This window comes from Nycticebus coucang, chromosome 4 (genome assembly GCF_027406575.1).
Source record: "Nycticebus coucang isolate mNycCou1 chromosome 4, mNycCou1.pri, whole genome shotgun sequence".
Classification (NCBI taxonomy): Eukaryota; Metazoa; Chordata; class Mammalia; order Primates; family Lorisidae; genus Nycticebus; species Nycticebus coucang.
In genome coordinates this window covers 132,986,412-133,001,377 of record NC_069783.1, presented here as the reverse complement: position 1 = coordinate 133,001,377, position 14,966 = coordinate 132,986,412, and the positions used below count along the sequence as shown (strand labels likewise).

The 14,966-nt window shown below is 55.4% G+C and overlaps 1 protein-coding gene across 3 annotated transcripts in view; it reads left to right on the top strand.

Moving 5' to 3' along the window:
• Window positions 1-11,910, top strand: part of HIC2 (HIC ZBTB transcriptional repressor 2) — a 34,350-nt gene extending 22,440 nt beyond the window's left edge. For all 3 annotated transcript variants that reach the window (XM_053587437.1, XM_053587435.1, XM_053587436.1), the window contains exons 2-3: window positions 2,866-2,963; window positions 5,459-11,910. In XM_053587437.1, the coding sequence (XP_053443412.1) occupies window positions 2,938-2,963; window positions 5,459-7,265 (1,833 nt within the window). In that variant the 5' untranslated portion in view covers window positions 2,866-2,937 and the 3' untranslated portion in view covers window positions 7,266-11,910. The remainder of the gene's footprint in view (window positions 1-2,865; window positions 2,964-5,458) is intronic.
• The last annotated feature ends 3,056 nt before the right edge of the window (window positions 11,911-14,966 follow it).

The following is a 14,966-nucleotide window of genomic DNA, read 5'->3' as shown; positions in this document are numbered from 1 at the left end:
CCCTACCCTCTGCTCTTCCTTTGACTTCCAACTCTTGGGATCTAGTGATTCTCTTGCCTCAGCCTCCCAAGTAGCTGGGACTATAGGCGCCTGCCACAACACCTGGGTATTTTTAGAGATGGTGTCTCACTGTTGCTCAGCCTAGTATCAGACTCTTGAGCTTGGGCAATCCACTGGCCTCAGCCTCCCAGAGTGCTAGGATTACAGGTGTAAGCCACCGCGCCCGGCCTTTTTTAAGGACTTTAAAAAGTAATGCATTGTTATTGAAATTTATAGTATTACAGAAACCTGCACACACTGTGATTTTCTTTTCTTTTCTTTTTTTTTTTTTTTTTTTTGTGGTTTTTGGACGGGGCTGGGTATGAACCTGCCACCTCCGGCATATGGGACCGGTGCCCTACTCCTTGAGCCACAGGTGCCACCCCACACTGTGATTTTCTTATAATCCCACTGCAGAGATAACCACGTAGCTATTGGGTGTGCTGCCCCCAAGGTATTTCCACAGGCTGGGCCTTCCGGAGCAGCTGCCTTACCGGAGTGAAGGGCAGACGGGGAAGGTGCAGCTGGAGGGGTGGTGTTGGGGCTTTGGCCCAGCCTAGCTCTGCATGTCAGGCCTTCCCTTAAAAGACTGGGGTATCGCAGTGTGCCCCAGTCCTTGTCTTGGGCCCTGGGCCTTCTCTCAGTGTGGGGGATATGCCTCTGTGGGACCAGGGGGGCAAGAAAAGGAGGCAGTAAACCACAGACGTCTTGTTCCTTCCACCACAACTTAATGTGTTCACAAGTCGAGCTGACCCTCTGCCTAGTGAGCGGTGTCCTGTCCTTCCCTTCTGGGGTTCTCCAGTGGGAGCTCTTCTACCCACAGAGGAAGCCTGGGACCGAGGGGGTCCTAAGGAGGCAGGTTCTGTGCCACCCTTTCTGCCCTTCCCCAGACCCCTGGGAGGGGCTGGGTTGCAGCCTTAGAGAACCTGGATGGCCCGGCTAGCCTGGGCCTACTGCCCCACTGCCCCAGATCCCAGGCATCCTGGGAGCCAATGCTCTGGGCGGGCAGTAGGCCAGGGCCAGGCGTGCTGTCCTTGGGGCTGATAGGCACAGCCTGGGCCTGCTGCCAGGAGCTGCTGGATGCCAGGCAGTGTCTTCATCTCAGCCTAGTCTGTCTTCTGCCTGGGCGGGGCACCAGCCCCTGGGCCCAGCTTCCTTGACCAGCCCTAGAGCTGTGTTACTTAGAACTCCCCAGGCTGGGCCTCTCGGGGCGGGTGCTTGCGGCTGTCATGTCCCACGGCGAGTGGGCAGGGCGCAGTTCTCCAGCTGTTGTCATTTGGGTTGGGAAGAGCAGAGCAGTACTTCAGAACGGGGTGGTGTGGGGACCCCACTCATGGGGTGAGGATCCATCGCTACTCACCGACATGGTGGCAGCCAAGATTTGGCCCAGCCTGGGTGTGGTTGGCAGGGAGGGTACAGGGAGGCCAGCCCTGCCCTGTCCTGCTTTGTGTCACATCTGACACTTGCCCTTTCTTGGCTGGGAGGGAAACATTGGTCCTCACCTGGACTGGTGAAGTGCCTGGCAGGGCAGGATGGTGGGGACCCATGGCAGGGAACCAGCTCTGTGGCACTCAAGTGCATGGGAGTACTTCTCCCACTCACTCCCTACATAGGGGGTGGTAGCTGGCCTGACCTTGGAGAAGGATGGGTGACTCCCAGCTACAGGGTCTGGCAGATGGTCTGCTGACCACACAGGACTTCGTGCTGGTGTCTGATCAGTTCCAGCGTGCTGTGCTGCCCCGGCTTCCTGGCCAGTCATAGTGGCCTCTGCTTCCCTTCTAAGGCTGACAGAGCTGTCCACGGCTGTAGCCCAGCTTTAGTCCTCATTCAGCACAGATGATCTTAGGCTTCTGTACCTACAGAGCTGGTTCTGCTGCCCTCTGGGCCTTTGGTGGGATCCTGGGCAGATCAGGATCCCCCTCCAAGAGAGGAGCTGCTCTAGGGGCTGAAGAGACAGCTGACAGGCTGAAGCCAGGCCTCCCAGCCACAGGCCAGCACCCCGGGTCTGGTCACATTCCTGTGGGACCTGCTGAGCCTCCCTAGCCTGAGGGTAGAGGGTGGAGTGGGGGAAGGGCAGGCAGGGATGGGCTCCGGCTGCTGCAGGCCCCCTTCCCCACCCCTGGCTCCATTCCAAGGGAGCTCAGCTGGCCCCTGCTGGGTGCCAGGCCCAGAATCTCCAGGTCCTCCTGCAGGACCAAAGCTCTGACAGAGAGAGCCTGCCCTCATGTGGCTGCAGCTGCCAGCAGCTTAGGTGGGTTGGTATTTGAAAAGCCAAGCCTGCAGCTTGGGTGAGCCCTTAGGCAGTGAAGCCTCTTGCTGGAGACGCAAGGCCATGTGGTCAGGCCAGGCCAGGCTGGAGGGGGCTGGGCCCTGCTGGCAGGGAGGGGGTAAGAGCAGATCCTGGAGGGCTGAGGCAGGGGAGCCAGAAGCGGTTGAGACTGGTTCTTATAAATAGTCCTTGTACAAGTGGCTCCAATTTTGACCTTTTGTTATGTAAATGTGGCCAGCCTGGGAAGGGCTTTGCCCAGGCCTCCTGCCACTGCCCTGCCTGCCAGGAATTGTGTGCCTGCCACCAGTGGCCCCAGGCCTACGTAGCCCATGGGGTGTCCTAAATCTCCTCTGTGTGTGTCTTAAGGGGGGAGGTTTGGTGTCCACCCTGCTCCCCAGGCCTGCTCCTGGGGTCGTCACCCTCCCGTTGCCATCTTTGGGGCACTGCGGCCACTGTCTCTGTGGGCTGGCCTAAGTGCCAAGCCTTTCTGGAAATGAGGGCCCTGTTCCCTCCCTCACTGACATCTCTCTGGGTGACCCTGTCTGTCTTTTCCCCAGGTGACCAGGCATTGATGCACCCCCAGGAAGGCCACGTGCTCAAGGAGGCTGCCCCCGCTGGCTACTGCTCACATGGTGTCTGGGCCCCTGGCACTCCGGTAGGCTGTTGGAGAGGTGTGAGGGAGGGGGGACCACTGTCCACACCTTCTCTCCAGGGCTTTCTAGGTGGTACACACAGCCCGGTAGCTGTCCTTTGTGTGTGCACAGCACTGGACAGAGGGGAGAGAGCCTGGGGCCCATTGCCCTTCACCCGTCCCCTTGCTGGGCTCTGGGTACCAGATGTCCTGGGTGCTAGCAGAGCTGGCCCTGGTGTTTCCCTGGGGCTGGATGTCCAGGGCCCAATGTGGAAGCCACACCTTGGGCTTTTTATCCTTGCCTGGCTGGCTCTATGGGGGAGAGAGTGGAAGAGGATTGGTTCCCAAAGTCTCCAGCCACTGAACACCCCCTGCAAGTGCTGAGTGCCAGAGTCGCACCCTTGTGTGCTCACTCTGAGCTCTGAGGCCTTTGGGGTGCCCGTGTTTGGAAGAGTGTTTCTGTTCTGGGAAGAAAGGATAGGGTGGGACCCTTTCTAGGGTTCTGTCCCCCTGGGAGGCAGGGCTGGCTGTTCTGGGAGAGGCAGGAGATCCTGGTGGGGGAGGATCAGAGTGGCTGGGTTGTTTACAGAGCTTGGACCCTGAACTGCACAGAGCAGAGCTTCCTGTGGTCCCTCCTGCTCCTGTCTCCATTGGCCTCCTGCCCTGTGGAATCCCGTGGGGCCACCTGGACACTGTCTACCTTCTCTGGTCCTGGCTGAGCGCCCTTTTCTGCTGAGCTGCTCTCCAGTGCTCTGGCAGGGGTACAGATGGAGCTGGGTGCTGTTTCCAGTAATTGGGAGCTGGACTTGGGGTGAAGGATGGCTTTGAGTGCTGTCCTGGGCACCGCTCACTATGGTCCTTCCTCTCCCCTTGCATTTCCCTTCTCCTCAGTATCCATACCAGGCTGCACTACCCTTGCTCTCTCCACTGAGAATAGGATTGCCCTGCTTGGGGTGCATGGTCAGGAGCAGCAAGCCCTTGGAGCCCCACTTGCACTCCACCGCTGTACCAGGGGACTAGCACGCCTGTGTGCTTGTTGTTGTTGTTGTTGTTGTTGTTGTTTTGGGAGACACAGTCTCACTATGTCATCCTCAGTAGAGTGCCATGGTGCTACAGCTCACAGCAACCTCAAACTCTTGGGCTGAAGTGATTCTCTTGTCTCAGCCTCCTGAGTAGTTGGAACTACAGGCACCTGCCACAACAGTGCTGGGCTATTTTTAGAGACAGGGTCTCACTCTTGCTCAGGTCAGTTTTGAACTTGTGAGCTCAAGCAATCCACCCGCCTTGACCTCCCAAGAGTGCTGGGATCACAGGTGTGAGCCACCGCATCCGACTGTTGCTTCATGACCGCAGTCAGCTTCTGTGCCAATCTTTTTTTTTTTTTTTTTTTATAGAGACAGAGTCTTACTGTACCGCCCTCGGGTAGAGTGCCGTGGCGTCACACGGCTCACAGCAACCTCTAACTCTTGGGCTTACGTGAATTCTCTTGCCTCAGTCTCCCGAGCAGCTGGGACTACAGGTGCCTGGCTATTTTTTTGTTGTTGTTGCAGTTTGGCCGGGGCTGGGTTTGAACCCGCCACCCTCGGCATATGGGGCCAGCGCCCTACTCACTGAGCCACAGGCGCCGCCCTTCTGTGCCAATCTTATTTGGCGGAGGCCAGCTAGCCATCTTACCCAGGTACACATGGCATTGCCCTTCCTAGAAAGGACATAGGGTCCATTTGGTGCCAGTGGGTTGGCACCTGGAGGTCCAGGCTGGAGAGGTGCTTGGTGCCCACGCAGAGGTGAAGGGGAGGAGCGGGCTGTAGGAAGGGGGTGGCCCGGGGCAGGCAGGCTGCAGCCTTTGGGAGGCAGCACCACGACTTCTGGCTAATGCTAAAGCTTAGGCAGCCTCTCAGGTTGTCTGCAAGGGAGCATCATGGAGTAGAGCCTAGCTGATGGTTTGATTTGGGCCATACAGTATCTAAAAAAGGCATCTTCATTTAGCATTTGCAGATTTCACATGAAAATCTAGATTTCCATCTTGTCTTGAAAGCTGGGAAGATAGGCTACAAATAGGCAGGAGTGTTCAGTTCACCCTAGGGGCTCTTGGTTCCTGGGTTGTAAAAGCCACTTGCTGATCATTTTTGGGTCCCCTGCTGGTCCCTGTGGGTGTGTGATCAACTTTCTTAGTGCAGAGATGGTAGCTTGGGTTGTCAGGTCCAGTGCAAATCCCAGTGTCTCTACTTGGCACCCTCATGACCTTCAGCCTCTGTTCTCTCATCCACGCAGGTGGGATGAGGGCCTCTGTCCCTTCTTGGACAGCCTAAGTCCTCAGTGAGGTGATAGGTGTATGGCACCTACATGTGGCAGGCATGTGAGTCCCTCCCTGTGCACTGAGCCTGGGGGGCTGTGTGTGGGGATCAGGTGCTGGGTGGGAGCTGAAGCCCCTTTGGGTGCCACGTCAAGTCCCACCCTGCCCCAGGGCCCCAGCACAATTGTTCTGGTGAACTAAAGTGTGGGTGCCTGTTTGCCTACAGGTGGTACACGTGGGCAGGGCGCAGGGACATGGGGCCCGATATGGAGCTGCCCAGCCACTCAAAGCAGCTCCTGCTGCAGCTGAACCAGCAGAGGACCAAGGGCTTCCTGTGTGACGTCATCATCATGGTGGAGAACTCCATCTTCCGGGCCCACAAGAACGTCCTGGCTGCCAGCAGCATCTACTTCAAGTCCCTGGTCCTGCACGATAACCTCATCAACCTGGACACAGACATGGTCAGCTCCACAGTGTTCCAGCAGATCCTGGACTTTATCTACACTGGCAAGCTGCTACCCAGCGACCAGCCAGCCGAGCCCAACTTCAGCACTCTCCTCACTGCCGCCAGCTACCTCCAGCTGCCGGAGCTGGCAGCCCTCTGCCGCCGCAAACTTAAGCGAGCTGGTAAGCCTTTTGGCTCTGGGCGGGTGGGATCCGCTGGCATGGGGCGGCCCCCCCGCAGCCAGCGGCTATCCACTGCCTCTGTCATCCAGGCCCGATATCCCGGGCTTGTGGACGGGCGCAAGGGGGACCATGCCCCCCAGGAGCTCCCCCAGGCCAAAGGCTCAGATGATGAACTCTTCCTGGGCAGCTCTAACCAGGAGAGTGTGCATGGCCTGGGCCGGGCTATCTGCCCAGCCAGTGGGGAGGCGGGCCTGGGGGGCTGCAGTAGCAGCACCAACGGGAGCAGCGGGGGCTGTGAGCAGGAGTTGGGCCTGGACCTGTCCAAGAAAAGCCCACCCCTGCCTCCTGCTACCCCTGGGCCCCACCTCACCCCTGACGACCCAGCCCAGCTTAGCGACAGTCAGCACGGCTCTCCCCCCTCGGCCTCTGCCCCTCCTATTGCCAACAGTGCCTCTTACTCTGAGCTGGGGGGCACCCCTGATGAGCCCATGGATCTGGAGGGGACCGAGGACAACCATCTGAGCCTCCTGGAGGGGTCTGGCGGGCAGCCGCGGAAGAGCCTCCGGCACTCGGCCCGTAAAAAGGAGTGGAGCAAGAAGGACCCGGCAGCTGGCTCCCCCTTTGAGCGGAGAGAGGCGGGGCCCAAGGGCCCCTGCCCCGGGGAGGAGGTCGAAGGGCTTGGGGACAGGGTTCCCAACGGCATCCTGGCCAGCGGGAGTGGCCCCAGTGGGCCCTATGGCGAGCCCCCATACTCCTGCAAGGAAGAGGAGGAGAACGGCAAGGACGGCAGCGAGGACAGCGGGCAGAGCGGGAGCGAGGGTGGCGCCCACTACCTGTTCCGGCAGGAGGGCTACGAGACTGTTCCCTACGGGGACAACCTGTACGTGTGCATCCCCTGCGCCAAGGGCTTCCCCAGCTCGGAGCAGCTCAACGCCCACGTGGAGACGCACACGGAGGAGGAGCTGTTCATCAAGGAGGAGGGCGCCTACGAGACGGGCAGCGGTGGCGCCGAGGAGGAGGCCGAGGACCTGTCTGCGCCCAGCGCTGCCTACGCCGCCGAGCCCCGGCCCTTCAAGTGCTCCGTCTGCGAGAAGACCTACAAGGACCCTGCCACGCTGCGGCAGCACGAGAAGACGCACTGGCTGACGCGGCCCTTCCCCTGCAACATCTGCGGCAAGATGTTCACCCAGCGCGGCACCATGACGCGCCACATGCGCAGCCACCTGGGCCTGAAGCCCTTCGCCTGTGACGAGTGTGGCATGCGCTTCACGCGCCAGTACCGCCTCACGGAGCACATGCGCGTGCACTCGGGCGAGAAGCCCTACGAGTGCCAGCTGTGCGGGGGCAAGTTCACCCAGCAGCGCAACCTCATCAGCCACCTGCGCATGCACACCTCCCCCTCCTAGAAGCCAAAGACCCGGGGCGCCCCCAGACTCGCCCCTCGGGAACCCACAGGAGGAGGCCAAGGAGGAGGCGCGGGACCGGGCGGCGGGCCGTGGAGGCCCCTCCAGCCCAGCCTGCCCCCACCCAGAGCTTTAATCTTCAGTCTGTACCAAGTGGAGCCGAGAGGAGGGAAGCCGGGGCGCCCTGCCTTCTACCTCCCCATCCCGTCCAGGCCTCCCGCTTCCTGCCAAGGCCGCCTCAGGGCCCCTGGGCATGGGTTACGTGGGCCTCTGGGACCTAGTCCCTTTGCTGCAGGCCGGCTTGGAGAAGGGAGAGCCCCTGTGCAGTTGAGGGGCAGGGCTGCCGAGGCTGGGGCCGTGTTTGTGTGCGTGCACGTGTGCTTGTGCTGTGTCTGTGCGGCCTGCAGGCCCTGGCTCACCGGGGAGCAGGTGCTGGGGGGAAGATCCTTCCCCGCCTCGAGCCAGGGCAGCACTGCTCGCTGGCGCTGGGACAGTCAGGGTGACCCCACCGCCTACCTCTCTACAACTAAAGAGCCCTCTGGGCCTATGTTGCTGTTAATTTCTACTGATCTGTTCTTTTGTTTTTCCTTTTTGATTTTTGTTTTTTTAAACCAAAACAAACAATAGTATATTTTGTTCCTGGCCTCCCTGGAGCTGAGCCTGGTCTGCAGACTGAATGTAACAGGGGCAGCCGTCCCTCCCTGGTGTCCTCCCCTGGTGTCCTCCGGCCCAGTGCTGTGGGGTGCACGGCAAGCCCGCCTCTCCAGGCCCCAGAAGCCCTTCTTGCCCAAAGGCTTCCTTGGTCCCCAAGCCCTGCCTCGGCTGCCTCAGGAGAGAGAATGCTTTTCCTATAGTTTCTAAGGAATATTCTTTGTTTAGAGGTACTTGTTTTTTAAGAGAAAAACCAGTGTAACATTTATGTGACTATTTGAACTGGAAGGTCTGGGATTCCGGGGGTGGGAGGAGGCCAGGACCGTCGGTACTCTCGTTTTCATTCTCCGTGAGCGTGTGTGCGTGTGTGTTTGTGTGTGTGTGGTGTGCGCCGAGTGTGTGGACAGATGTTTCGCTTTCCCGCCTTCCTCACTGAACAAGGTAGAGAAACTTCTGACCTTTTGCTACCTCTTGAATTCATGACAACAATTCACTGGTGACTGACTGGCCTCGACACTTTTGTTTTCCCGATTCGTGTGCCCAGGAAGCCATTTGTGGGAGCTGGCCAGGCTCAGGCTGATCCGGGCAGCCCTCCTGGGCCCCGATACCCAAAGGGACGCCTGCAGCTCATGTGTGCTTTTCCCTGTGAGCATCTCGGCAGGGGTAAGGGGTGTGAGCCCCCAACATGAGGCCAGGTGCCAGGCACTGAGGACAGAGCAGCCACGATGGGGGCCAGCTGTTTGCAGTCCCTTGTCAGGGCTAGGATGAGGTGGAAGTGAGCCCCCCCCATCCTGCCCACCCCCCAGTGCCTGCAAGAGGTTGAGTTTGAGAAAGCATCAGCCCAGCCTGGCCAGGGAGAAGGCGGGAGGAGCCACCTGGGGCCACGTTACCCCCTGTGGAGTGGGATTGGCACCTCTCTGAGCAGTCTAGGAGAGGCTGGGCACCACTTGTGGGCTCAAGGTCCCACCTCTCTCGCACCCTCACATTCTGTAGCCGAGATCTGGGCTCACAAGGCCAGACTGAAGTCGCTGTGCTCAGTCCTGCTGTCCTTGGCCAGCTGGAGCCCCGGGGCTGGGCTAGCAGGCTTTATCCTCTTTATTTTTGCTTCATGCTTTTCTTTCTTTTCGTTTTCATTCTATTTTAATTTTAGACCAAAAATTTCCAGAGTTATCCCCTACCCTCACCCCTCCAAGAGACCCTCCAGCTGAAACAGAGCCTGAGTTCAGGGACCGAATGGTGAGCAGGAGTTTTGGGAGTGAGGGAGCTTGGGCCACTCCAGGGCTCCTGGCTGAGCCCCCCATGTGGCCACCCTATCCCTGACACAGCCTCTCTTCCCTTTGGGTGGGAAAGGGAGTGCTGGACCCCAGATCTTGAGTTCCAGCAAGTCAGGCTAGGGACCCAGTGGAGGAGACCCCAGTGGAGGAGACCCCTGGGCTACACCCCCCCAGTAAGGGGCAGGGTATTCCAGGCCCCTGTTCTCCCAACCCCACCCCGTTCCATCAGCACTTAAGCCACACGACACAAAGTCTGTACCGCACGGGACTGTACACGTGCCTCGCGTGCGCGGCCTCCTGGGCCGTGGGCAGCCACATCTGTGAGGTGACTCGTAAAGTAGGTGATTCCTTTGCAGAACTTCAGGGACTGGGAGCAAAGGCCCCCTCACTCAACGACGTTTGTGCGACATAGTATTGTACCCACCTTAGTATTGTATCGAGCCTTTTCTGTATTTTAATGAGAAAGCAAAACACTAGTTTCCTATTTAAGATTTTAAGGGTTTGTGGGGTGGGATGGGGCTAACACAACACCGTTTTGTTTTCTGTTCCTTTGATTTCTTGTCGAGCGCATGCTTGTGAGTGTGTGTGTGCAGATGTCAAGAGCCTCACGAGAAAATTGGGCCGTTGGAGTCCAAGGTGGCTTACAGTTCTCTGCTTTAGTCACTTAATTCCTGAATGTTTCGGAGAAACAGGAAACAGAAAATAGCAGATGTCATGTAGGAAAGATAAAGAAGGAAAAAAAGAGAAAAAAAAGCTCATACCCAAATTCACAAAACCTATTTTTTAAACCAAAGCACATTTTGAATGAGTATGGAACCTCAGTGGGCTCAGAAAAAGATACTAATATATTTATCTCATTGTTTACATAAGCTTTTACAGTTTCAGACCTCAGCAGCTACGAGGCCAGTCCCAGGGAATCCTCACCTCCTGCTGGATACCTTTGCGAGTTGCCCTAGAGTGGCTCACGGACAGAGAGGCAGCCCTGGGGGCTGGGGAAGGGGCTGGAAGCCTCCCTGGGTTCACCTGAACCCTCATCTCCATTCCCAGGGCCTCTCCAAGCCCAGCTGGCACCAAAGAGCTTGGGCCCGTGCTGACCAGCCCCCAAGGCCTCCTGGCTGGACCATAGTAGTCCTGACCAGCTGGTGTACTGGGGGTGGCTGTCAGTTCTGGCCACAGGACCTGAGTCTGGGCTTGGGTCCCTTTGCTGCTCTGCCCGTGACCCTCAGGATGGGTTGATGTGAGGGTCCCACTCAAGCCAAAAAGCCGGGACCTTTGCACAGCTCAGGCGACTCCGGGGAGTCCCCTCCCCTGGGGAGTCCCCATCCCTATCCCAGGCAGTGGAAGGTGCTGACTGGGTCTGGTTCTTTCCAACACAGACGGTGCAAACACTCTTAACAGTGTTGTTTTTGTATCAATATGTTTGTGCAGTGATGAATGTATTTATTTCTCAGACTTGGGGCGAGCGAGTGGCAGGCCAGGCTCCGCCACCGCACGTTCCCATGCGCCAGGATTGCAAAAAAGGAAAAAAAAGAAAAGATGAACCTTTAAGCAAATAAGAAACTCAGAGACTCACAGCATAGCCATACACCTCAGCCTGTGAAATGAACAGTCCGAACCCACGCTGACTTCTCCCACCTCACTCAGCTGTGTGCGTTTCCCGTTCGTCACCACTTGGGGGCGCTGGGCCGCCTGCCTGCTCCCCCACCCATCAGTATTCTCTGGTCCTCAGGCCTCTGTGCAGGAGTGCGATCTGGGCTGGGCCGGGGCAGGCGGACCCCCACCTGTCCCCTGTGGCTGTCCTGAGTCAGGTGGGGCCTGGTCAGCCTCAAGGCCAGGGCTCAGGGAGTGGGAGGCTGCATCCGTCCACCCCCCAGGCTTGGGGGATAGAAGCCAAGGGCGCCAGGCCTTATAAGAGCAGACAAGGGCTCTCTCCGCCCTGCAGTGCTCCCCCTACCCCACGTGAAGGGACCAGGGTCCTATTGCCCAGAATCACGTTGGGGCAGACCTTGAACCTGTGAATTGGATGCCGGGAGTTAGGGGATGGGAGGACCTAACCAGAGCCTCAGTCTGACATTCCAAGCTGGGGGTGGATGTGAGCTGTGGGAATTGAGGCTGCCCAGGACCTCCTTCCTCAGATGCCCCAGCTTCAGTCACCCCACTTTAATTTTCTATCAGGAACCTCTCCCCCTACCTCACCTTGCTATTTATTGCTGTAATTTATTGACCTCAAAAATGCTGCATAACAGACCTCACTCAGGCAGGGAGGTTCCCCAGGGCTCCCCCCTCCACTTGGCGGGACCCCATGGGGCCAGGTGCTGAGGGGAGCCTCTCTGTCCCCCACCCATCACTAGCTTCCCCCCACTTCCCGGGGGAGCCCCTGGTTGGGAACTGGCTCATTCTTGCAAATACCTCGAGGGGGAGGGGGGAGGGGGGTTATAACTGTTTTGTTCAATTGGAACTGGAAGAGGGATCATGTCCTGTTTTACGCCCTTCCCAGAAAAGGGGAGGGGTACCAGGATCGCACTCCTGTACTGGCCACTGTCACTCGTCACATTTTGGATAATTCAGGTCAGAGCTGCAAGCACGCAGCCATCCAGTGTCGTAAGAAAGGCGACTCACCATGACTGACCTCTCCACTCAGAAGCGTCCAGTCTTAATGTACAGCGATGAGAAACTGTTATTTTATGATCTTTTCATTAAAAGCTTGGTTGAAAACTAGCAAAGGCCTCTGTGTTCTGCTGTGGCTGTTCTGTATCCTTGAAGGGTGGGATCTTGAGTGGGGGCCTGGCTGCTACCTCCCAGCTGTGCTCGGTGGTGGTGGTGGTGGTGGTAGTAGGTCCTAGGGTTGGGTCCCAAGCCAGGGAACCAGCACGTTGGTTGGCCTCTTGGACATCATTGGCCTGAGATGGCTGAGGCCATCCAGGAAGCGGTGATGCAGAGATAGTTGACAGTGGGCAAGGACCTGGTGTCTGGGATGAGAGGGATTTGCCTGCTGCCCCGTTAGAACGGTAGGTGTGGGGCTGGGCAAGGTGAGGGCTGCCTTCTGCCCACTGTCCCTTCCTGCTGTCTGGCCTGAGGGAAGGAGGGAAGGGAGATGGTACTTCTCCAGGGACTACTTGGGTGGGAATTCTGGAAGAGTGAAGACCTAAGGAGGAAGAGCAGAGATGAAGGGTGACCTGGGCCTGCAGACATCCCTCGTGGCTCCCGGCAGCAGCATAGGAACCTGTGACCCTGCTTAATCACCACTAATCTAAATAGTGGTGCATTTTGCACAATTGTTTTAACATTATTTTTTGGTTTTATCAAAGTAATTCCTGAATATAATTTAAGTACTCAAATAGTTCTTAAAAAGGCTTAAAGGCTCAGCGCTTGTAGCTCAGTGGCCAGCCACATGCACCAGGCTGCTGGGTTGTAGGTGGCCAGCTCAAGTGTATGTGGCCAGTGCCTTAAAACATTACCCTCTTAATGTGTGAAGAGTTTCTCTTGCCTCAGCCTCCTCAAAAAAAAAAAAAAAAAAAAAAAAGGAAAGAAACTAATGGCTCTGCACCTATGCCTCAAATGGCTAAGGTGCCAGCCACATACACCTGAGCCTGGTGGGTTCGAATCCAGCCTGGGCCCACCAAACAACAGTGACGGTCGCAACCAAAAAATAGCCAGGCATTTTTTTTTTTTTTTTTTTTTTCCGTTTTTGGCCGGGGCTAGGTTTGAACCCACCACCTCTGGCATATGGGACCAGCACCCTACTCCTTGAGCCACAGGCGCCGCCCCAATAGCCAGGCATTGAGGCCGGTGCCTGTGGTCCCAGCTACTTGGGAGGCTGAGGCAAGAGAATTGCTTAAGCCCAGGTGTTGGAGGTTGCTGTGAGCTGTGATGCCACGGCACTCTACCCCTGGCGACAGCTTGAGGCTGTCAAAAAAAAAAGAAAGAAACTATTCTTTGCTTTAAGCCTTTTTTTTTTTGAGACAGGGTCTGTGTCACCCTCGGTAGAGTGCTGTGGTGTCACAGTTCATAGCAACTTCAAACTCTAGGGCTCAAATGATCCTCTTGCCTCAGCCTCTGAAGTAGCTGGGACTACAGATGCCCTCCACAATGCCCGGCTATTTTCTTCTTGTAGTTGTCATTGCTGTTTGGCAGGCCTGGTGTATGTGGCCGGCGCCCTACTACTGACTTGATTCATCCTTTTTAGATTCTGAACTTAGTTAGGATTTTCATTCATTTATACCCTTTTCCTCAGATAATATTTTATATTTCTCAGATAATAATCAGATGTTTAGTTTAATCTTAGGAGTGGCAAATTGCAAAGTAGCCAGATAGAAAATGTCAGCTGTTTAGGCCAAAGGGTCTCTGTTGTCTTAGAATTGCCCAGCTCTGCTATCAAAAGTAGCCATCATTTGACAGAGGGAGGGTAAACAGTGGGACCACACCTATGGAGCATATTACAAGGGAACAAGTCACATTTACCAAGTATAGAACATAAATGTCTTAATAATTAAGTAAATGGGGTGGCGCCTGTGGCTCAAGGAGTGGGGTGCCGGCCCCATATACCAGGGGTGGCAAGTTCAGGCCAAGCCCCAGCCAAAACTGCAAAAACAAAAATAATAATTAAGTAAATGAGGTGAAAGCTATATTAATTAGTTTGATGTCAGCATTCCAGATTGTATAAAAAAAAAAATTGTACCCCACGAATGCATAAATGTATTCATGATCTATGTGTATATGACTTAATAAAAGGGAAAAAAGAAAACCATATATATATATATATATATATATATGTACATATATAAGTAGCCATCAACCTTGGGGGCATGGTTCTGTTCTCCTTACAGAAGTGTTCAACCTGTGGGCCACGGGTTGTGTGCAGATCTATTTTGCTTATCTGTGGTGTTGGATATCATGAAAAGCATGTATAGACCTTTTCTTTTGCCCAAGGCGACTTTTATGTTTCCAGGGTATGCCAGGAAAGAAAAAAGGTTGGACACCCCCGCAAGTGATTAAAACTGCATTTATAGCCCACACCTGTGGCCCTAGCACTTTGGGAGGCCAAGGCTGGAACATTGTTTGACCCCAGGAGTTCAAGGCTGCAGTGAGCTATGATCACAATACTGCACCCTGATGTTCAACAACAACAACAAAATACATTTAGTAAAAACACGTGAAGTTGCCCCTTTGCCTACTTGTCCTGGCAATGGTGGCCCATTTGTTGTTTATGGTGAACGTTGTTTTGTAAACTTTCTTACTCTATAAACCCCACTCAATAAACTTTGTTTTGTGCTTAAAAAAAAAAAAATGGGTGAAGGGTATAATTTGTCAATCTGTTCTCATGGTTGTAATCACCATGTAAATTTGTTTACTTCTTGCTAAGTCAGGTAATGTAGTATATTTTCGTCTTGTACAATTTTTTGTTTTTCCTGAGGATTCTAATTTCTAATTTTTCTTGAGGCTGATAATCTGATTGTTTTTTCAATTGGTATGTCTGATTTGAGTCCCCATCTTCTTCCAGGGTGTTCCTCTGAGAAATGCCTCCAGCAGTTTTCCTTACAGTCAGATGCTATCTGTTCTATTAATTTCCTGGAACAGATGTGGGCTGTTGCTCTGCCTGCTCTCTGCACTGGAAGCCCTGTCTTCTGGATCCCATGTACTCTTTTTCTTGGGTTACCTATTTGTTTCAATAGCACAGTTCCTAGTACCATCCTGAGAAAAGGTACATGTGAAGTACCGTTTTTGAGACTGAATGTTGAAATTGCTTTTGAACTACATGGAACTGATAGTTTGGATGGGT